Source organism: Anolis sagrei, chromosome 8, assembly GCF_037176765.1.
Source record: "Anolis sagrei isolate rAnoSag1 chromosome 8, rAnoSag1.mat, whole genome shotgun sequence".
Taxonomy (NCBI): domain Eukaryota; kingdom Metazoa; phylum Chordata; class Lepidosauria; order Squamata; family Dactyloidae; genus Anolis; species Anolis sagrei.
The window spans coordinates 35,551,327-35,574,788 of record NC_090028.1 but is presented as its reverse complement, the minus strand read 5'-3'; the positions used below and the strand labels follow the sequence as shown (position 1 = coordinate 35,574,788).

At 46.9% G+C, this 23,462-nt stretch overlaps 1 protein-coding gene across 1 annotated transcript; it reads right to left on the bottom strand.

The window, feature by feature from the left end:
• Positions 1 to 4,927: 4,927 nt before the first annotated feature.
• IRX5 (iroquois homeobox 5) lies at positions 4,928 to 16,039 on the bottom strand. The gene is made up of 3 exons (XM_067471119.1): positions 14,976 to 16,039; positions 9,477 to 9,882; positions 4,928 to 5,942 (listed from the first exon to the last, which is right to left on the bottom strand). The coding sequence occupies exons 1-3, from the start codon at positions 15,225 to 15,227 to the stop codon at positions 5,197 to 5,199; spliced, it is 1,404 nt and encodes a 467-aa protein (XP_067327220.1). The 5' UTR covers positions 15,228 to 16,039; the 3' UTR covers positions 4,928 to 5,196.
• Positions 16,040 to 23,462: the final 7,423 nt, after the last annotated feature.

Genomic DNA, 23,462 nt, shown 5'->3' with positions numbered 1-23,462 from the left:
ATTTTTATTTATATTAAATTAAAATATTAATTTTTATTTATATTAAATACAAATATTGATTTTATTTATATTATTTATATTATTCATTTTATTTATATTAACTAAAATACTATATATATATATATATATATATAATATTTCTCTATTATTTTTCTCTCCTTTAGTTTTGCCTCACTAACATGACTTTCCCCATATATTTAATTGGATCTGAATAAAATAAATACACAAATGCCAGCCTTTGCCAAAAGGATCTGCAGTTAGAATAATAATCAAGTGATTATATGGGTTACTGTGAGTTTTCCGGGCTATATGGCTATGTTCCAGAAGCATTTTCTCCTGACGTTTCTCCCACATCTATGGCAGGCATCCTTAGATCCTATATGCTTGCCATATAGATGTGGGCGAAAGATGTCAGGAGAGAAAGCTTCTGGAACATGGTCATACAGCCAGGAAAGCTCACAACAAGCCTTCGAAAACGATTATATTCTCCCATGCAGCAACCAGCCGGGCTTTGAAGCTGCAAGGCCATTAAATGCTAATCAAGGGGGCCAATTAACGTGCACACTGTACCTCAAGCAGATAAGAGTTCTTTCTCCCACCCTGGACATTCCACAGATATATAAACCTCAGTTATTTACTTTCTTGCAACAGCAAGAATATCCCTCTGGGCAACTAAACCAGGAAATCCCAATTGAATGGCCTCCCAAATCCAGAATGGGCAACTTGGAAGTCCCGGAACAGACTCAGAAGTGGAGTGGGCAGATCAAAAGACAACCTGGCAAAATGGCATGACCTAAAAGAATCCCACACCTTGTGTGACTCTGGAGCAGAACAGACAACTCCGCATCTGTGTGCTTGTCCACAATGCCCTGCCTCATGCGCAGGGGAAGAATTGTTGGAGGCTACAGACCATGCGGGTCACTGTTGCACGTTTTTTGGTCGAAAGATATTTAGTTGCTTTTGCTTACTCTATTTTTATCAGTTTTTATACTAATTTATGCTATACTTTTGATACAAAATAAATAAATAAAAACATGGAGGAGGGGCTTCTACACAGCCCCAAATTCCAGAATATCAAGGCAGAAAATCCCACAATACCTGCTTGTCCACAATGCCCTGCCTCATGCACAGAGGAAGAATTGTTGGAGGCTACAGACCATGCGGGTCACTGTTGCACATTTTTTGGTCAAAAGATATTTAGCTGCTTGTGCTTCTTCTATTTTTATCAGTTTTTTATACTAATTTATACTTTTGATACAAAATAAATAAATAAAAACACCGGGGGGGGGGGGGGGGGCTTCCACACAGACCCAAATTCCAGAATATCAAGGCAGAAAATCCCACAATACTTGCTTTGAACTGCCTTCTGACTGAGTCCACAGTCAGATAATGTGGGATTTTCTGCCTTGATATTGTGAGATATAGGGCTGTGTGGAAGCCCCCCCCCCCCCCCCGGTGTTTTTATTTATTTAATTAGTATCAAAAGTATAGCATAAATTAGTATAAAAACTGATAAAAATAGAAGAAGCACAAGCAATTAAATATCTTTTGACCAAAAACGTGCAACAGTGAGCACTCAACCTCTGAGAATGCCTGCCATAGATGTGGGCGAAACGTCAGGAGAGAATGCCACAGGCCGGAAAACTCACAGCAACCAATTACATTCCCTTCCCCCTCCTCCCCAAAAAACAAATCAAAACAAACCACCGAAAATGGCTTCACCGCAGGCCAAGAATATAAATGCTACTACCAGCAATTCAAGAGGCATAAAAATTTAATTTAAACTCGTAGATATATATATATTTATAATTTTATATATATATATATATATATATTTAAAACTATGAAACAATTTTGGGAAAAGACACAGAAATGTATATATAATATATTCATATTTATATTAGCCAAAAAACCGACATGGATGGGCTGTACAGGTGGTTTCGGGTTTCATAATTTACTTTCATGAGAATGGCAATAATAGCGTGACCTTGATTTAAATACAAAAAATCAATGAAAGGAGAGAGAGAGGAGCTACATTAAATATACAACAGAATGTCCAGGTTTCATTACAAACAGCTTCCGCCTCTTTCCCCAAATTTTTACTCTTTTTTTTTAAAGACTTGGATCCTTCCAAATTTTCCCCAAAACCAAGAAAAGGTAAACATAAAATAAGAGAGAGAGAAAGAAAGGGGAGACTTGTTGACATTCCATTTTGCCTTTTTCTTTCAGGGGCCAAAAAAAAAAAATTAACATAAAAAACACAAAATTTGCATCGATTGCGAATAAATTAAAAACAACAACAACAATAACAACAGAGATAAAAAAATAAGTTGGAAAAGGGTTGAGAGGAAAGACAACAAGGGCACATCTACACTGGGTGGAAATGTGGGACAGAGGCCTTAGGACAGGTATGGGCAAACTTTGGCCCTCCTGGTGTTTTGGACTTCAACTCCCACAATTCCTAACAGCCGGCAGGCTGTTAGGAATTGTGGGAGTTGAAGTCCAAATCACCAGGAGGGTCAAAGTTTGTCCATACCTGCCTTAGGGCGCTTCCACACAGCCACAAAACTCGGAATATCCCATAATATCTCCTGGTGTTTTGGACTTCAACTCCCACAATTCCTAACAGCTGGTAGGCTGTTAGGAATTGTGGGAGTTGAAGTCCAAAACACCAGGAGGGCCAAAGTTTGCCCATGCCCGCCTTAAGGCGCTTCCACACAGCCACAAAACTCGGAATATCCCATAATATCTGCTTTCACCTGGGTTATCTGAGGGCCCTTCCACACAGGCCTACATCCCATAATATCAAGGCAGAAAATCCCACATTATCTGAGTGTGGACTAAGCTAACCCAGCTCAAAGCAGATACTGCATTGTGGGATTTTCTGCCTCGATATTCCGGAAAATAGGCCTGTGCGGAAGAGCCCTGAGTCCACACTGCTATATATCCCAGTTCAAAGCAGATTAATGTGAGATTTTGTGGGAACTGGTTAATCCAAATCCGGGATATACATGTTGTGTGGTGAAACTGGTTTAAAAAACAAACAAAACTAAATAAACAACCATCATCATCATCTCAGAACCTGCTTTGTTGGTATGGTGGGTGCGTCTACACTGCAGAATTAACACAGGTTGCATCTACATTGCAGTATTAACACAGTTTGGCTCCACTTTGAAACCATAAACAAAGGGCCCTTCCACACAGCACTATATCCCAGGATACCAAGGCAGAAAATCCTACAATATCTTCTCTGAACCGGGTTATCTGAGTCCACACTTGGATAATGTGGGAATTTTTTGCCTTGATATTTTGGGATATAGGCCTGTGTGGAAGGACCCTAAATTTCTATGGAATCAGGAGTGCCCCCCCCACCCCCTCCTCAATCAAAATACACTTTCCAGTATCCCATGGCATGGAGCCATGGCTGTTCAAGTGGTGTTGAACTGCATTAATTCAACAGTGTAGATCAGGCATGTGCAAAATTGGGCCCTCCAGGTGTTTTGGGACTTCAACTCTCACAATTCCTAATAGCCTACCGGTTAGGTTAGGAAGGTTGAAAAGGAAGGGGCCTGAGGCTGTTAGGAATTGTGGGAGCTGAAGTCCAAAATGCCTGGAGGGCCCAAATTTGCCCATGCCTGGCGTAGATGCACCATGTTGCCCATTTGGGGTTCATCTCCACTCTGGAATGGGGTTCATCTACACCCTTTTGGGGTTCATCTACACCCTTTGGCCCCACTCAATGCTGTGTGGGCCCAGAAGACCTCGTTGAGTGACAATTCCCATGATACCATGGCTCAGGTGAAAGGGCTTCAAACCACATTCATTCCACAGTGTAGATCAGTGGTAGATGTGGGAGGGGGGCAGTCTACACTGACATTTGACACGGTTGCATTGTATAGTATCGCTGTGCAGATGGGGCCTCAATCTCACATTTTTTGGATTAGCATAGATGTGCCCGAAGTTGGGGGAAAAGAGGGAATACAAGCAGTCCCCGAGTTACGAACAAGAGGGCTTTGTGGTGGGGTTTGTACGTAAGTCGGAACAGGGACCTTTTTAACTCCAGACAGATAATGAGATAGAGATAGATAGATAGCCAGAGATATAGATAAATATATATCCACACACACACATCTATACATATGTGTGTATTTATATATGTGTGTGTGTATATGTATGTATATATATCTACACAGACATATAAATACACATATCTGTATGTATGTATATATATGTGTGTGTGTCACATATACATGTGTGTATTTATATATGTGTGTGTGTATATGTATGTATATATATCTACACAGACATATAAATACACATATCTGTATGTATGTATATATATGTGTGTGTGTCACATATACATATATATGTCTGTGTATATATATGTGTGTGTGTGTGTATAGATCTACAGAGACATATATACACACACACATATACATACATGTATGTATATATATATGGATATATATATGTATATATCTACACACACACACACATATCCGTAGCCATAGCTGTAGCCATATCATAACCTTAGCCATAACCATAGCCATAGCCATATCATAGCTTTAGCCATAGTCATAGCCATAGCCATGGCCATAGCCATAGCCATAGTCATAACCATATCATAGCCTTAGCCATAGCCATAGCCTTAGCCATATCATATCATATCATATCATATCATAGCCTTAGCCATAGCCATAGCCATAGCTATAGCCATACCATAGCATTAGCTATAGCCATAACCTTAGCCATAGTTATCTATCTATCTATCTATCTATCTATCTATCTATCTATCTATCTATCTATCTATCTATCTATCTCTATCCATATAAGGAGTAAGAACTCTGTGGTGTTTCCTTTGCTGCCTGTGCCTCTGTTCAGGAGATTCCCCCTCCCCTTCTGTCCCTCTGAGGATGGGAGTTTTGGGGGGCAATTTAGCTTGGATTGGGGATAAAGCGTCCACGAAGCCCCCTTTCCCCCATGATCACAACTCTCCCAGGAGTGGATTTCCCTTCCTCACACTTCCTGTTATCTTACTTGTGAGTCGTAATCGCAAGCCGGGCTGTTCGCAACTCGGGGACTGCTTGTAACGAGGGGGAAAACAAAAACCAGACGCCCTCCTCCAAGTCTTTCCTGGCTGGTTGCGGGCGGAAGCCGCCCAAGGTCTCCGTCTGCCACGTCCCACTCGGCGGGGGATTAAAGCTGGGACATACCTTTCTTCAGTTCGTAAGGCGAGTCTTTGCTCAGGTCGAAGTGGGACTGGCTCCGGAGCAGCTTGGTCTCTTTGGCCAAGGCCTCCGCGCGGCTCAAGAGCGTCTGGTGTAATCCGTTCAAAGGGGGCGGAGGGGCCGAAGAAGAAGAAGAAGAGGAGGAAGAGGAGGAAGAAGAGGAGGAAGAGTTGCCGTGGAGGTGTCCGAAGGCGCCGTAGTTCGTGTAGCCGGGGTAGAAAGGCCCCGCGGGGTAGTAAAGGGGCCGGGGGAGGGAAGCGGGCCCGCGCGGCGTGGGAGAAGAATCCTCCTCGCCCTCCTTGCTTTTGTCCCCCGACGTGGCGATCTCCGCCAAGGACCACAGCTTGGGCTTCATCGTTGAGCTTTGAGGAGGAGGAGGAAGAGGAGGAGGAGGAGGAGGAGCGGCCGCCTGGATTACCGACGTGACGCCCGCTTTGTGGTGCTCCGCCGACGAAGGGGGTCCGTACACGGAATGGGAGTCCTCCTCGCTCTGGGGGTGATGATGGGACGGGTGCTGAAGGAGCTGAGGGTGGTGGACGTGGAGCAGGAGGCGAGCGGGAGGAGGAGGCGGTGGTTGCGCAGGGTGTTGCTGCGGAGGAGGAGAGGCCGGCTTGAGCAGCAGCGTCTCCTCGGGGCTCTCCTTGCAGTCCGAATCGCTCGAGGCGCCCAAATCCGCCTCTCGGCCCGGAATAGAAGCCTTAGGCTCCGTCGAACCTGGAGAGCCGGATTAAGAAGGGAGAGGACAACAGTTAGGACCCACGAAGCGCGTGTTGTGCCGTTCTGACGCCCCTTTCTTCAACACTGAAGGAATGAGGCCTACACTCACAATCTCTTAGGCTCCGTCGAACCTGGAGAGCCGGATTAAGAAGGGAGAGGACAACAGTTAGGACCCACGAAGCGCGTGTTGAGCAGTTCTGAAGCGCCTTCCTTCAACACTGAAGGAATGAGGCCTACACTCACAATCTCAGAGACTTTATCACTATCTCTATCACCCCCCCCCCCCCCAATGCAATGGGTTAAACCCATAGAGACCTTAGGCTCCGTCGAACCTGGAGAGCCGAATTAAGAAGGGAGAGAACAAGAATTAGGACCCACGAAGCGCGTGTTGTGCAGTTCTGACGCCCCTTCCTTCAACACTGAAGGAATGAGGCCTACACTCACAATCTCAGAGACTCTATCACTATCTCTATCACAACCCCCCCCCCCCCCCCAGTTAAACCTATAGACGCCTTAGGCTCCGTCGAAACTGGAGAGCCGAATTAAGAAGGGAGAGGACAACAATTAGGACCCACGAAGTGCGTGTTGTGCAGTTCTGGCGCCCCTTCCTTCAACACTGAAGGAATGAAGCCTACACTCCCAATCTCAGAGACTCTCCACTCTATCACTATGTCTAAGAAGCTCCCCCCCCCCCCCTAGTGCAATGGGTTAAACCCATAGACACCTTAGGCTCCGTCGAACCTGGAGAGCGAATTAAGAAGGGAGAGAACAACAATTAGGACCCACAAAGCGCGTGTTGTGCAGTTCTGACGCCCCTTCCTTCAACACTGAAGGAATGAGGCCTACACTCCCAATCTCAGAGACTCTATCACTATATCTAAGAAGACCCCCTCCCCCGGTGCAATGGGTTAAACCCTCGTGAAAGCAGGATCCAGAAAGCTGGAATAAGCTCCCTCTGTCAGCTCTAGCTCTTCATGCGGGGACTTGAGAGAAGCCTCTCACAAGGAAGGTAAAATATCGGGAAGCCCCCCCCCCCCGCAACGTCCTTGCAGACTGCCAGTTCTCTCACACCAGGGTTAAACTCCTGTGAAAGTAGGATCCAGAGAGAGTTGGGATGAGCTCCCTCTGTCAGCTCTAGCTTCTCGTGCGGGGACTTGAGAGAAGCCTCCCAGAAGCAAGGCAAAACATCGAGCAAAACTTCGTTGTCCCCTGGGCAACGTCCTTACAGACGGCCAATTCTCTCACGCCAGGGTTAAACTCTTGTGAAAGCAGGATCCAGGGAGAGCTGGGATGAGCTCCCTCTATCAGCTCCAGCTCCTCGTGCGGGGACTTGAGAGAAGCCTCCCACAAGCAGGGCAAAACAGTGTTGTCCCCTGGGCAACGTCCTTGCAGACGGCCAATTCTCTCACGCCAGGGTTAAAATCTTGTGAAAGCAGGATCCATGGAGAGTTGGGATGAGCTCCCTCTGTCAGCTCCAGCTCCTCATGCGGGGACATGAGAGAAGTCTCCCACAAGGAGGGCAAAACATCGGAAAGTCCCCTGGGCAACGTCCTCGCAGACGGCCAATTCTCTCACATCAGAAGCGACTTGATACGGAAAACTGAATAGCAAGGATTAAACCCTTGTGCCAGCAAGATCCAGGGAGAGTTGGGATGAGCTCCCTCTATCAACTCCAGCTCCTCATGTGGGGACATGAGAGAAGCCTCCCACAAGGAGGGCAATACATCGGGACGTCCCCTGGGCAACGTCCTTGCAGACAGCCAATTATCTCACATCAGAAGCGACTTGATACGGGGGGGGGGGGGAATATACGTCTTGAATCACAAGGGTTAAACCCTAGTGCCAGCTGGTTAGAGGTTTGACTCAAGAGAGCAGGGCGAGCTCCCATCTGTCAGCTCCAGCTTCCCATGCTGGGACATGAGAGAAGTCTCCCACAGGATGGTCAAACACGGCGTCCTTTGAGAAACGTTCTTGCAGACCGCCAGTTTTTTCACACGCAAAACTCCAGTGATTTCGGGCTGTGAAAGCTTTCCGATTTTTTGAGGTTCTGGAGGTTCACCCTCTTCCTCCCCTTCCCAAGGAGTCTTTAGGGGCGCCTGCACTGCCTATTTTAACCCACGTTGACCCCATTTTATGGCATCTCGGTCCTTTTTGTTTGCACTCCCTGGCAGGGAAGGTTCCCAACCTTCTCAGTTCCCTTGAGTCCATCACATGGTGTCCACCTGCATTCATCTCACAATGGCACCGCAAGCTTTCCTAGACCAGGAGAAGAAGAAGTCGCCCACCAAAGCGACTATGAATATATATATATATATATATATATATATATATATAGTCCCCTCCAGCTTCCAAAGTGCTACAAGATAGTGATGTTCCAGACTTAACAGCAATTTCTCTCCCCAAGGAACTCTTCCACCCAAAGAACTCTTCTCCAAGCCCAACTCCACTGGCCCATCAGGACTCCAAGTCTGACACTGAATCCAGTCCCAACCAATATGGACAACCCGAATTGAAGGAATCTGAGGCCCCTTCCACACAGCTGAATAAAATCCCGCATTTTCTGCTTTGAACCGGAATATATAATACTATGGACTCATATAACCCAGCTCAAAGCAGATATTGTGGGAATTTCTGCCTTGATATTCTGGGTTATATGGTTGTGGGGAAGGGCCCTGAAGTCCCTTCCTCACTCAGAACATCAAAGTAGATAATCCACAATATCTGCTTTGAATTGGAATATCTGAGTCCATATTGCCATATAGCGTGGATTTTATGCAGCTGAGTGGAAGGACCCTGAGGTCCAGGAACTCAAGTTTGAAGGCAACTGGGTCAAGTCCGTGTCAATGCTTCTCACAGATCTCGGAGTTTCTCCTCTCTATTTGGGCTTAAGGTCTTACCTCAGAAACAAGGGAGGATGGCACTGACCTAGCTCCAAGTGTACAGTCCTCCAGCTGTTGTGGACTACCACCTTCCGCATTCTTAGAGGCTGCTGGGACTTGCAGTCCAACATCATCTCTCCTTGACCCAGGCTAGGAAAGCGACTCTACTTTCCAATCCTTCCCACGAGCCTACTTCAACTGGTTTTCTGAAACATCTCGCCTCCCTTTGGTGGCTCAGATCATCTTATCCTCTGAGGTTCAGGCCCAAGCAGGGAGTCTTTTGACCTTCTCCCAAGCTTCCACTCCCTCTTACCGTCCACATTTCCTCTCTCTCCCGTCCATTCCTATGACTCTCCTTCAACTGGGCCTCCCAAACATCTCGCCTCCCTTTGGTGGCCCAGGTCATCTTGTCCTCGGAGCTTCAGGCCCTAGCAGGGAGTCTTTTGACTTTCTCCCAAGCTTCCACTCCCTCTTACCTTCCATACTTCCTCTCTCTCCCATTCATTCCTATGAGCCTCCTTCAATTGGGCCTCCCAAACATCTCGCCTCTCTCTGGTAGCCCGGGTCAATGTCTCCCCGTAAGTGCAGACCAAAGAAAGGAGCCTTCTGCTCTTCTCCCGAGATTCCCTTCCCTCTCAGCCTCCCTCCTTACCGATCTCCGTGGTCTCGGGGTCGCCCTTCTCCTCCACCTTCTGGGCATCCTCCTCGTCGTTCTTCTCCAGGTCGATGTTCTCCTCCTCTTCCTCGTCTTCGCTTCGGTTCCTCGGGGTCCAGGTCATCTTGTTCTCCTTCTTGAGCCTTCTCCGGGCGTTGGCGAACCAGGTGGAGACCTGGGTCAGGGTCATCTTGGTGATGATGGCCAGCATGATCTTCTCGCCCTTGGTCGGGTAGGGGTTCTTGCGGTGCTCGTTCAGCCAGGCCTTGAGCGTGGCGGTGGCGTCGCGTGTGGCGTTCTTCCGGTAGGCCGGGTCGCCGTAGGGGTAGGAGCCCAAGGGGGCCGCGTAGGGGTGGTAGCCCAGGGAGCCCGCCATGCCCGGGCTGTGGTCGTAGGGAGAGCCCTAGAGACAGAGGGGTCGAGAAAGAGAGGTGAAGAGGACGAAGGAAGGAGGCCAGAGGAGAGCATATGTATTGGCACGTCAGGATGTTACCATGGAGCAAGACCTCTCCATAGGACCCATATTTCCTCCACCCCAAAGCCCTCTCCATAGGACTCTAGACTTCCTCCACCCCAAAGACCCATATTTATTCTACCCATAGGACCCATATTTCCTCCACTCCAAAGCCCTCTCCATAGGACTCTAGACTTCCTCCACCCCAAAGATCCATATTTCTTCCACCCAAAGGATATCTCCATAGGACCCATATTTTCTCCACCCCAAAGCCCTCTCCATAGGACTCTAGACTTCCTCCACATCTAAGATCCATATTTCTTCCACCCAAAGGATATTTCCATAGGATCCATATTTCCTCTAACCCAAAGACATTTCCATAGGACTCCAATTTCTTTGACCCTAAGTTCTTCCACCTCAAACAATTTCCATTAAAACATAGATTTCCTCCACCCAAGGGACATCTCCATAAGGCCCAAAATTCCCTCCACTCAATACATTGCCATAGGATCCCAGATTTTCTCCACCCTGAATACATTTCTATGGGACCCTAATATCCTCCACCCTTAATACATCTCTATTAGAACCTAAATTTCCTCCACTCAAGGGGCATCTCCATAGGACTCTATATTTTCTCTACCCCAAACAAATGTCCACAGGACCCCAATTTCCTCCATCCAAAGGACCCTAGATTTCCTCCACACTTAATACATTTCTATGGGAACCAAATTTCCTCCACCCAATGGACACCTCCATAGGACCCCAGAATAGGACATCTCCATAGGACCTCAAATAAATGTCCACGGGACCCCAATTTCCTCCATCCAAAGGACCCTAGATTTTCTCCACCCTTAATACATTTCTATGGGAACCAAATTTCCTCCAACCAAAGGACATCTCCATAGGACCCATATTTCTTCCACCCTAAAGATCTCCCCATCAGAACCTAGATGTCCTCCATCCAAAGAAGATCTCCACTGGACTCTCGATTTCCTCCACCCAAATACATTTCCATAAGAGCTCAATTTCCTCCACCCAAAGGACATCTCTATAGGGCTGTAATTTCCTCCACCCCAAAGACATCTTCATTAGAACCTAGATGTCCTCCACACCAAATAGTAATACATTTCTATAGGTAATTTCTCCACCTCCATTTGAACCCCGATTTCCTTCCCGCTAAGGATTCCTGTTCTTTTTTCTCTTCTCATTCTCGACCTGGCCGATTCGCGTGTCGCCGAACCCAAGCCGGCTAAACACGCGTCGACCTCCAAACGTCTGAACGCGGGTTCAAGACATTTCCTCGTTGCTGCTGTTATTCAGCTGGCAAAAAGGGACTCCTCCACCTGCCCTTTGTATACAAAAATCCTCTTGAATTTTTCTCAATTTGAGAAGCGGGATTGGGACCAATCAAACCCATTCTCAAATGAAAACCGGGGGTGGAAAACCCGGAATCTTCTCAACTTTCGCTTTGGAACCAAGTTGTCTAACTCTTGAATAGGAGAAGAAACCCAGTCGAGTTGGAAGGACGGGGAATGGGAAGAGAAAGAAGCGAAACGGAAGGAGAAATCCAAACTCGAGCTGCTTCCTTGTGGAAAAAGGTTTGCCAGGATCTACATTGGCTCCGAGGATTCCTTAAGGGCTGTAAAGGGAGAGCAATTGGGAGGCTTGAGGGCTTGAAATCCGGTATGTCATCCTCAGATGAATGAGGGCAGTGGTAAGGAAGGTGCTAATGATGATGATGATATAATAACAATAATTATTATATTATATTATATTATATTATATTATATTATATTATATTATATTATATTATATTATGGTGGCGGGGTACAAATAAAGATAAAAAATAATAAAAATAAATAATAATATATAATATAATAATATGAAATAATATAATATTATATAATGATGGCGGGGCACAATTAAAGATAATAATAATAAAAATAATAAAATAATACATAACATAATAATAATATAATATAATAGTGGCGGGGCACAATTAAAGATAAAAATAATATAAATAAATAAATAATATATCATATAATAATATATCATATAATATTATATAATGGTGGTGGGGCACAAATAAAGATAATAATAATAATAATAATAATATATAATATGATAATAATATGATATAACATATAGTATGGTGGTGGGGTACAAATAAAGATAAAATAATAATAATAATAATAAATATGATATAATATTATATTATGGTGGCGGGGCACTAAAGATAAAAATAATAAAAATAATAAATAATATAATATAATAAAAATATTAATGTATAATATAATGATATGATATAATATTATACTATGGTGACGGGGTACAAATAAAGATATAATAATAATAATAATAATAATAATAATAATAAATATGATATAATATATTATGGTGGTGGGTACAACTAAAGATAATAATAATAATAATAATAATAATAATAATAATAATATGATATAATATAATATTATACTATGGTGGCGGGGTACTACTACTACTACTAATATATAATAATATGATATAATATTATATTATACTATGGTGGCGGGGTACTAATAAAGATAATAATATAATGTAACAAAATGATATAATAATTCTACTATAATAATAATAATAGGTTTTGCAATGCAAGGGGAAAGTTAAAGCGCCATAGAAAGCGTCAGAGAGCGCTCTTTTCTTCCTCCCTTCTCCTCTTCTCCTTTCTGTTCTTTTTTTTTTTCCTTCGGCAGTCAAACGGAGAGAAATCTCAATGATTGGGCTCGACTTGGATGCAAACAATTTCAAATGGAAATATAATATAATATTAGTGTGTGTGTGTGTCTATTCCTTTCGAAAGACACTCATACACCCAAGAGCAGAACTTCATAACTAAATCGCCACCATCCCGCTTTCATGCGTTGCTCAAACTCAAAGCAAAGTCGCATGCAAAGTGGAGACATGCGGCATGAAATCCGCGCCGTGTGCACTTCTTTCGCGGGTGTCAAGAGCGGCGGAAAGCGCAGCACCTTTTTGTATAACCCGAAATATATATTTAAAGGCGAGGAAGCCAGTTCAAAGGAGCGAAGTGAGTCCTCCAAGAAAGGGTTGACGATTTCGACCCCGCCGCCCTCGGATGCCACCTTTCTACCTTTGATTTCGTCTAAATTAAATAGAAAAGGGGGGAAAAAGCCAGACCTTGAAGCTACAAGGCCATTAAATGCTAATCAAGGTGGCCAATTGCAACATTCAAACAGAAAAGATTTCTTTCTCCCACCCTGGACGTTATTCCATAGATATATAAACCCATTTTTCCTAGTTTCTAACAGACTTCACAAAATCTGAGGATGCCTGCCATAGATGCAGGCGAAACGTCAGGAGAGAATGCTTCCGGAAAACTCACAACAACTCGGCCGTGAAAGCCTTCAAAAATACAAAAGAAAAATATGTTTTTGTCTTCCTCGTCCCACCCCAAAAAGTGCAAACTGGAATTGATTCCTTTCCTCCTTCGCTTTAGGCTTGGATTCCGAACCTGGAAAGGGGAGGAACGGGAACGCGTTACTCCTGAGGAAACGCGGGGAGAAAAAGATTTCTCCAAAGTCTCCAAAAAAGCCCCTTTTCCCCCTCTCTCTCCCTGGTTCGAATCAGGGTTTCAGCTGCTCCCCTTTCTCCCCAGGAGGGTCCAACCTGTCGCTGAGAGAAGAGGGAAGAGATTATGGTGTTCCCAAAGTGCCTTCCCAGCCCCAGAATCCTTGCTGTGGGGGGATTGAGAGCCTTGGGGGAGAGGAATAGGGGAAGAGAAGGCGCTGGTGTTCCCTCCAAACGCCAGCTCCTTCCCAAAGTGCCTTCCGAGCCCCCCAAATCCTTGCTTTGGGGGATTGTGAGAGGGGAAAGCGCCTTGGGAGAAGAGAAGGCGCTCCAAACGCAAGCCCCTTTCCCAAAGTGCCTTCCCAGCCCCCAAATCCTTGCTTTGGGGGATTGTAAAGGGGGAGAAAGAGCCTTGGGAGGAGGGGAAGAGAAGGCGCTGGTGTTCCCTCAAAACTGAAGCCCCTTCCGAACCCCAGAATCATTGTTTTGGGGGGATTGTGAGGGGAGAAAGTGCCTTGGGCGGAGGTGAAGAGTAGGCGCCGGGGTTCTCTCCAAAAGCCAGTCCCTTCCCAAAGTGCTTTTGAGCCACAGAATCCTTCTTTTGGGAGATTGTGAGAGGGAAAGGCGAGCCTCGAAGCTCTTGGAGAAGGAAAGGCGACCCTTGAAAGCGCTTGGAGAGGGAAAAGCGACCCTTGGAGAGCCTTGGGAGCCCCTTGAAAGGGAAAGGCGACCCTTGGAGAGCCCTGGGTGCCCTTTTAGAAGGAAAGCGACCCTTGAAAGCGCTTGGAGAGGGAAAAGCGACCCTTGGAGAGCCTTGAAAGCACTTGGAGAGGGAAAAGCGACCATTGGAGAGCCTTGGGAGCCCCTTGAAAGGGAAAGGCGACCCTTGGAGAGCCTTGGATGCCCTTTTAGAAGGAAAGGCGACCCTTGGAGAGCCTTGGAGATTGTGAGAGGGAAAGGCGACCTTTGGAGAGCCTTCGGAGCCCTTGGAGAGAGAAAGGCGACTCTCGGAAAGCTCTGGAGAGGGAAAAGCGACCCTTGGAGAGCCTTGGGAGCCCCTGAGAAGGAAGGGCGACTCTTGGAGAGCCTTGGATGCCCCTTGAAAGGAAAATGCGACCCTTGGAGAGCCTTGGGGGCCCTTGGAGAGGGAAAGGTGACCCTCGGAAAGCCTTGGAGAGGAAAAAGCGACTCTTGGAGAGCTTTGGGAGCCCTTGGAGAGGGAAAGGCGACCCTTGGAGAGCCTTGGGAGCCCCTGAGAGGGAAGGGCGACCCTTGGAGAGGGAAAAGCGACCCTTGGAGAACCCTGGGAGCGTTTGGAGAGGGAAAGGCGACTCTTGAAGAGCCTTGGGAGACTGTGAGAAGGAGAGGCGACCCTTGGAGAGCCTTGGGAACCCTTGGAGAGCCTTGGGAACCCTTGGAGAGGGAAAAGCGACCCTTGGAGAGCCTTGGGAGTCCTGTAGGGCCGCCGGACTCACCACGTAGGAGGAGAAGGCAGCAGCGGCAGCGGCAGCGGGGTCGGCTCCGTACTGGAGGTGGGATCCGTACCCTCCGGGCGAGGGCGCGCTGAAGGCGGTGGATCCGGCGTAAGGCGAGAAGGCCGATCCCGAGGAGGAGCGCCCGAGTTCTTCGGTGCGGGGCCCGGAGAGGACGCCGGGGCTGTAGGCCGGGCAGGAGTAGAGCGCCAGGGAGGCCGACGGCTGGTACAAATAGCCCGGAGGGTACGACATGGCACCATAGACCCAGCCGCAGCCCCGGAGAGCGACCCGCAGCTCCGGGACTTGACGACTCCCTTCTCCTCCTCCTCTTCTTCTGCTTCTCCGAGGGTCCGCTCAGCACTCCTTGGACGCCTGTGACACCTCTTGTCCTTCCTTCCCTCCCTTCCCTCCCCGAGAGGGGCTTCTCCTCTTCTCTGGCCGCTCTTCTCCTCCTCCTTCTTGTCTTTCTTTCCTTCCTTCCTTTCTTTCTCCTTCGCTTCACAACCTCGCCTTTTTTGCGCGCTCCGCCCGAAGGAAAGGGAAAAAAAAAGGTCCTGCCAAAGAGGAGAAGAAGTGAGAGCCGGGGAAGAAGGGATGGTTGTGACGCGGCTCCGACGAGGACCAGGAAGCCCCTCCTTCCCAGAGAGAGAGAGAAGAAGAGAGAGAGAGAAAGAGGGGGAGTTTGGGGAGGAGAAAGAGAGAGAGAGAGAGAAAGAGAGTGAGAAAGGGGAGGCTTGTTCCTGCTGGGCTTGCAAGCGAAGCCAACCAGCCAGAGCGTTCTCTCTGTGTGTGTGTGTGTGTGTTTCCCACCCTCCTCTCTTTCTCTTTCTCTCTCTCTTTCTCTCTTTGGCTCAACTGCGCCGGCCTCTGGCTGCCGGGCTCTTTTCCCCTTCCAACTTTCTTCCCTTTCTTCCTTTCGCCCAGGATTTATAGCCCGGCTCTCCCCTCCCTCCCTCCTTCTCTTCCCGGCCTTTGGAACTCGCCAAGGCACTCACTTGATGAAATAAGATTTCATAACAAGACGGGCTCGCCGTTCCGAAAGAAAAACACAACAAGAAGCCGAGAGAGAGAAGAGAGAAGGGAGAAGGGCCAGGGAAGGAGGGCACGCAGATCCAGGCGCTCTTCTCGGGAAGGAAAAAGGGACAGAGACGCAAGCGGAGAGACCCTCACAACTACTTCCTTACACTAAAAAAAATCCATAATAATAATAATAATAATAATAAAGAAAAATCTGGAGTGTATCCTCCTGTAGAGTTCTGGGGTTTGTAGTTTAGTGAGGCTGTCAAAGGCTCCTCCCTAAACTACAAAGCCCAGAATTCTGCAGGAAGCAGAAACCGGATTCAAAGTGGATTCGTTCTCTTGTGTGATGAGCTAACCAAGAGAATTGGAGGAGCTCTCTCTCTCTCTCTCCTCTCTGTTCTCTTCTCTCTTCTTCCTCTCTTCTCTTTTCTCTCGCCTCTCTTTATTCTCTTCCCCCTCTCTCTTCTTTCTCCCTCTCTTCACTCTCTCCCCTCCCTCTTCTCTCTCTCGTAATCTCTTTCTCCTCTCCTCTCTTTCTTTTCTATATTTCTTCTCTCTCTGTTCTCTCTTCTTTCTCTTTTCTCTTTCCTTTCTTTATTCTCTCCGCTCCCTTTCTCTCTCCTTTCTCCCTCTCTTCACTCTCTTTATTTCCCCCTCCCCTTCTCTTCTCTTCTGTCTCACTTTTCCTCTGTTCTCTCCTCTCTCTCCTCTTTCTCTTCTCTCTCTCCTCGCTTTATTCTCTCCCCTCCCTTTCTTTCTTCTTTCTCCCTCTCTTCACTCTCTCTCCTCCCTCTCCTCCCTCTCCCTATTCTCTCCTCTCTGTATTTTCTCTTTCTTTTTCTCTTCTTTCTCTTCTTTCTCTCCTCTCTTTATTCTCTCCCCTCTCTTTCTCTCTTCTTTCTCCCCATCTTCACTCTTTTCCCTCCCTCTCTTCTATCTCCCCCTGTTCTCTCTTTATTCTCTCACCTCTCTGTATTCTTTTTTCTCTTCTATCTCTCTTCTTCCTCTGTTCTCTCCTCTCTCTCCTCTCTCTCTCTCTCCTCTCTCTTCCCCCTCTCTCTGTCTTCTTTCTTCCACTCTTCTCTCCCCCTCTCTCTTCTCTCTCGTCTCTTTCTTCTCTCCTCTGTCTTTTCTCTTTTCTCTTCTCTCTTTGCTCTCTCGTCTCTCTCTCTTCTCTCTCCTCTCCTCTATTTTTTCTCCCTCTTTTCTCTCTCCTCTCTTTTCTCGCTCTCCTCTCTCTCTTCTCTCTGCCTTCTCTCTCCTTTTCTGTCTTCTCTCTCCCCCTCTCTCTCTAAATTAATGATGTTTAGAATGCAAACTGAAGGCAAGGTTTTGTCCCCAATGCTTCCTTTCCGACTTCTTTTTGGAACCCACGCTATAGTTCTCTCCACCGCTTCCTTGCACAATGGCATTGCCATACGGACTCCGCCCATTCGGCCCCCCGAAATGTCGCGTGACGAAACTGTTTTAAAACAAGGGGGCGTTTCCGCCCCACTTTTAGTCCTCCCCGCCAAGCAAAGCCCTTCCTTCAAGCTTTGTGGGTCTGTTTGCAGGTTGTTATGATGACATTTATCAACACAATTATTTCTGTCCGCATTTCTCCAGCGAGTGTGGAGAGCAAGGGCTCTCCAGCTTCAGCAAACGGAGGTAGAAGCCGAACCAAGAGCCAGATTCCTTCACTCTCTCGCTCCCTTTGCAATGCAGAGAAGGGTCTAAAGCGGATTAGCGCCATATGGGCCCAGAGCAAATCCACGCCAATCGCGGACTGTAATCTCCTATGATAGGCGCAGATCTCTTTCCCTGCAGGAAGATATAGATCTATCTGTCTATCTATCTATCTATCTATCTATCTATCTATCTATCTATCTATCTATCTATCTATCTTTCCCCTTGGCGGCTTCTTCTTCTTCTTCTTCTTCTTCTTCTTCTTCTTCTTCTTCTTCTTCTTCTTCTTCTCCTCCTCCCCCTCCTCCTCTTCTTCTTCTCTCCTCCTCCTCCTCTTTTTCTTTTCCTCCTCCTCCTCTTCTTCCTCTCCTCCTCCTCCTCTTCTTCTTCTCTCCTCCTCCTCCTCCTCTTCTTCTTCCTCTCCTCCTCCTCCTCCTCCTCTTCTTCTTCCTCCTCTCTTCCTCCTCTCCTCCTCCTCTTCTTCTTTCTTCTTCTTCCTCTTCCTCCTCTTCTTCCTCTCCTCTGTGTCCCACTCCCTCTTTCTCCTCCTCCTCCTCTTCTCTTTCTCTCTCTCTTATGATAAGAGAAAACCACCAACAAGCAGAAGGTCAGGCGGCCTGGGTTAATGTTCACGTGTCAGTTGATGCAAACGTGTTCTCGCCTCTTGAAACTACCATGGCCAGCCAAGGCGACGGAGATCCCTCTTTTCGCCTCGCGAGGGAAGCGGGGGGGGGGGGGGGAGGGGGATAACGCTGCCGGACTCGAGGGAGGACTAAGGGTCTTAAAGGCACAGAGGCGAATATGGGGTAACTTTTGCAAAGAAGAAGAGGAGGAGGAAGAGGAAGAAGAGGAGGAGGAAGCGAAGAAGAGGAAGAAGAGGAATAAGAGGAAAAGTAGGAAGAAGAGGAAAAGGAAGGAGTAAGAGGAAGAAGAAAATGAAGAGGGTGATGAAGAAGAGGAAGAAGAAAAGGCGGAAGAGGAAGAAGAGGAAGAGTAGGAAGAAGGGGAAGAGGAAGGAGGAAGAGGAAGAAGAGAAGGAAGAGGAGGAGGATGAAGAAGAAGGTGCGGAAGAGGAGTAAGAAGAAGAAGAAGGAAGAAGAGGAGGAGAAAGAAAGACGAGGAGAAAGAGGTCGAGGAGAAGGAAGAAGAGGAAGAGGAAGATGAGTAGGAGGATCTTCGTGATGAGGTGTCCTTGCCTGGCTCTTCACTTTGACTGCCCTGGCTAAATGCTGTGGAATCCTGGGAGTTGTAGTTGGACAAGGCACTTGCCTCCCGGGTCTCGTCAAACTACAACTCCCAGAGTCTCATAGCTTTGCGCCATGGCAGCGATAAGTGGTGCTAAACTGCATTCATTCTACAGTGTGGATGCACCCTTTGGTGTACCTCTAGCCAAGCCGGTTTTCAGAAATGCTTGAATACATTAGTGTTTTGGTTTTTTTTTTTTAAATCCATCCAGGAAAGACTCAAACTGCATTAGTAGGAATAGTGAGATTATTATTATTATTATTATTATTATTATTATTATTATTATTATTATTATTATATTACTATTATTAATATTAGTATTAATATCATCCCTATTATTAATATATTATTATTATTAGTAGTAGTAAGTTGTTAATAATAATAATAATAATAATAATAATATATTATTATTATTATTATTATTATTATTATTATTAAGAATAATAGGATCACCAGTAAAAATAAATCACGACGAACAACTACACAAACCAACAAAGTCTCCACGCCATTGAGTAGATCTCGGCGGTGGGGGAAAGGGGGGCGTGGACATCCCATAATACAAAGCCCTGAGTCTCAGGCCAACCCCCTCCTCGCAGACAGAGCCATTCTTCTTCCCGCTGCATTTAGAATTCCTTGAGAAGATAGTACTAAGTAAGCTAATTATGATCATCACTGTCCCAGGGTGCGTCTACACTATGGAATGAATGCAGTTTGGCGCCGCTTTCGCTAACTCACTGCTACAGCGTTCTGGGAGCTATAGTTTGCATTTTTTTGGGGGAAGTGAAATCTGGAGACCTTGCAGAACTACAACTCCCAGGGTTTCCCCATAACATTTAGCCAGAGCAGTTGAAGGAGTGTTGGTGTAATCTCACTTTTTTGTTGTTCCTGGGTTATCAAAGTCATTTCCTAATGTGTTCTATCAACAAAACAATGGGAAAGTTTATGAAACTGTCCAAACTTTGTTTCTTCGGGACGTCCTGCAGCACATTTTGCTCTAGTTTTTCAATGGATATCCCACAGAGTCTCAACCAATTCAACACAGTTTTTGGCAGCCACAAAAACGAAGTTTCTGCAGGAGAACAACGCCTATTGAAGCGGGGACTGCACAATTAGAAAGGGAATAACACTTTCACACCAGGAACAGAACATTTGTTTTCAAATTTTGTTATGGGCGCATACAAAGCATGAAATGCATGACCCTTCCTTCCTTCATTCCTTCCATCCATCCCTCCTTCCTTCCACTCTTCCCTTTCCTTCCTTCTTCCTTCCTTCCCTTCTTCCTTCCATTGCTCCCATTCCTTTCCTCCCTCCCTCCTTCCTTCCTTCCATTCCTTCCCTCTTTCCTTCCCCTTCCTTCCTTCCTTCCTTCCTTCCTTCCTTCCTTCCTTCCTTTCTTCCCTTTCCTTCCTTCCCTTCTTCCTTCCATTGCTCCCATTCCTTTCCTCCTTCCTTCCTTCCTTCCTTCCTTCCTTCCTTCCATTCTTCCCCTTCCTTCATTCCTTCCCTGCTTCCTTCCATTCCTCCCTTCCCTCTTTCTTTCTTTCTTTCTTTCTTTCTTTCTTTCTTTCTTTCTTTCTTTCCTTCCTTCTTTCCCCCTTCTTTCCTTCCTTCCTTCCTGCCTGCCTGCCTGCTCTTTCCCTCTTTCCCTTTCTTTCTTTCTTTCTTTCTTTCTTTCTCTCTTTCCTTCCTACCTTCCTACCTCCCCTCCTCCCTTACCTCTTTCCTTCTCTCTTTTCTTTTCTTTTCCCTTCCTTTCCTCTTTCCTTCCCATTTCCTTCCTTCTTTCTTTCTTTCCTTCGTTCCTTCTCACCTTCTTTCTTTCCTTCCCTCTTTCCTTTCCCTTCTTTCCTTCCTCCTCTTCCCTTCCCATTCTTTCCTTCCTTCCCTCTTTCCTTCTTCCTTCTTTCCTTCCTTCTCCTCCTCGCTCCTTCCTTCCTTCCTTCCTTCCTTCCTTCCTCTCTCTTTCTTTCTTTCTCTCTCTCTTTCTTTCTTTCTTTCTTTCTTTCTTTCTTTCTTTCTTTCTTTCTTGTAAAGGAAACAATTTTCTCAGAAGTCATCAGAACAAATCAGTTCTCCTGATCAGAAACCCGGCCTTATACGGATCCATTCTGGAGTGAAAGCGCATTAAGTCGAGAGGTGTCCCAGAAACATCAACACAATGCACAATCTGGTCCATTCTTCGTGCCCTTGCCAATCATAAAGGGCCTTCCTCCTGATGACACCCTAGCAATCCACTTTTTCTCCCAACGTCTCATTGCACTTCCTTCTCCTTTTGAATAACATTGGAGAATGTCTTCCACACTGGAGAGTGAATGCGGTTTGACGCCACTTGAACTGCCACGGCTCAGGGCTATGCCATCCTGGGAGCTGTAGTTTTGGCGAGGCAGCAGCCCTCTTTCGGGCAGAGAAAGCTCCAAAACCTGGGGAAACTACAACTCCCAGGACTCCATAGCCATCCCCATCCATGAAACTTGACAGTTTGCCCTGCAGAGGTTAACAAATCTGTAATTTTCCATGGGCACGTGACAGCTCTGGGCAAAGAAGCCTGGGAAATGTAGTTGCCAACGCGTGCCAGGCTCACTTCCACACAGCAATGGGTTTAAACTCCATCCTAAGTCTGGATGGAGTTGTAGGTTGTCAAAGCCTTCCCGACGTTCTCTGCCAAAGAACTACAACTCCCATTCTTCCAAAGATTAAATTCCCAACCTGTACATTACCCAAAGCTGTGGAGCCCACATGCCCCGCCTCCTTTGCTGGTCTGGATGCTCATTGGCTCCTCCTCCAGCGTGCTGTCCAATCCCCCCTCGCGATTGGTGTTCCTTGGCTGCCACTCGGGCGAAGGCGCTGGGGAGCCGGTGGACAGCGGCGGGCACGCTTTGCCCGGGTCTCTTTGCCGGCGCTTCCCAACCTGGGGGAATCCGGATCGGAAAGGTGAGCGAGTGAGTGAGTGAGTGAGGGCTCCGGATCGGGAGAGGAGGCAGGCCGCCGGCTTACCTCTAGGGGGAGGAGCAGAGCCGTGCATGCCCCTCTGGCAAGCCTTGCCCAGGTAGGAGGGAGGGAGAGAGGGAGGGAGATGGGGGGGGGGGTGCGTCTACACTCTAGAAGGAATGCACTCTGGCACCACTCTCTAGCTCAAAGGGCTCAACGCTCAGGGCTATAGTTTGGTGAGGCTTCCATATCTTTGGAGGCAGAAAGGCCAAAAATCAAAACTCCAATGATTCCATAGCACTGGATCAGGGCTCATTTAGTAGTGCCAAGTGGCATCAACACGACAGTGGAGAGGCATCCCAGGGAAGGCACAGCCTGCGTTGGACTTTTTCTCGCTTCAATGAAATATTCCTGCTTCTTGGCAGAATGGGGTTGGACTGGATGGCCCATGAGGTCTCTTCCAACTCTTTGATTCTATGATTCTATAATTCTATGACTTGCAATGAAAAGTTCTAAGATTTGTCTACCCGTCTTCCCTCCCACCTTCCTTCCTTCCCTCTTCCTTTCTTTTCCTTCCCTTCCTTCCTTCCTTCCTTCCTTCCTTCCTTCCTTCCTTCCTTCCTTCCTTCCTTTTTTCCCTTCTTTCCTCCCTTCCTTCTTTCCTTCCCTTTTTCTTTCCTTCCTTCCTTCCTTTCCTCTCTCCTTCTTTCCCTCACTCTCTCGCTCCCTCACTCTTTCTTTTCTTTTCCTCTTCTTTCCTTTCCTTTCATTTCCTCTACCTTCCCTTCCCTTCTCCGTCCTTCCCTCCCTCCCCCCTTCCTTCCTTCCTTCCTTCCTTCCTTCCTTCCCTCTCTCCTTCTTTCCCTCGCTTCCTCCCTCCCTCCCTCTTTCTTTTCTTTTCTTTTTCTTTTTTCCTTTTCTTTCCTCTACCTTCCCTTCCCTTCTCCGTCCTTCCTTCCCTCCCCCTTCCTTCCTTCCTTCACTCCCTCCTCTTTCCTTCCTTTGCTTCCCCCTCCTTCCCACCCCTCCCTCCCTCCCTTGCTTCCTTTTCTTCCATCCCTCCCTCCCCCTCCCCCTTCCTTCCTTCCTTCCTTCCTTTTCTTCCATCCCTAACTCCCCTAACTTCCTTCCTTCTTCCTTCCTTCCTTCTTCCTTCCTTTCCTTCCTTCCTTCCTCCCTTCTTCCTTCTCTCTCTCTCTCTCCCTCCCCTCCCCCTCCCTCCTTCCCTTCCTTTTCTTCCATCCCTACCTTCCTTCCTCCCTTCCCCCCATCTTTCTTTTCCTTCCATTCCTTCCCTCTTTCTTTCCTTCCTTCCTTTCATCTTTCCCTCCTTCTTTCTTTCCTTCCTTTTCTTCTTCCCTTCAATTCTTTCCCTCCCTCCTTCCTTTCAATCAATTCCTTCCTTCCTTCAATTCCTTCCTTTCTTTTTTTCCATCCCCTCCCTTCCTCCCTTCCTTCTTTCTTTCTTTTCCTTCCATTCCTTCCCTCTTTCCTTCCTTCCATCCTTCCTTCCTTCCTCCCTCCCTTCAATTCCTTCTCTCCCTCCCTCCTTCCTTTCAATCAATCCATTCCTTCCCTCTTTCCTTCCATTCTTCTGTCCTTCCTTCCTTCCTTCCTTCCTTCCTTCCT

Excerpts from the sequence above, each read along its gene's own strand:
- IRX5 (XM_067471119.1), bottom strand. The coding sequence starts at position 15,227 with ATGTCGTACCCTCCGGGCTATTTGTACCAGCCGTCGGCCTCCCTGGCG. Across the intron at positions 9,883-14,975 it reads CTGCCTTCTCCTCCTACGTG|GGCTCTCCCTACGACCACAG; the intron begins GTGAGTCCGGCG and ends CTCTGTCTCTAG. Across the intron at positions 5,943-9,476 it reads CCCCGAGACCACGGAGATCG|GTTCGACGGAGCCTAAGGCT; the intron begins GTAAGGAGGGAG and ends CCGGCTCTCCAG.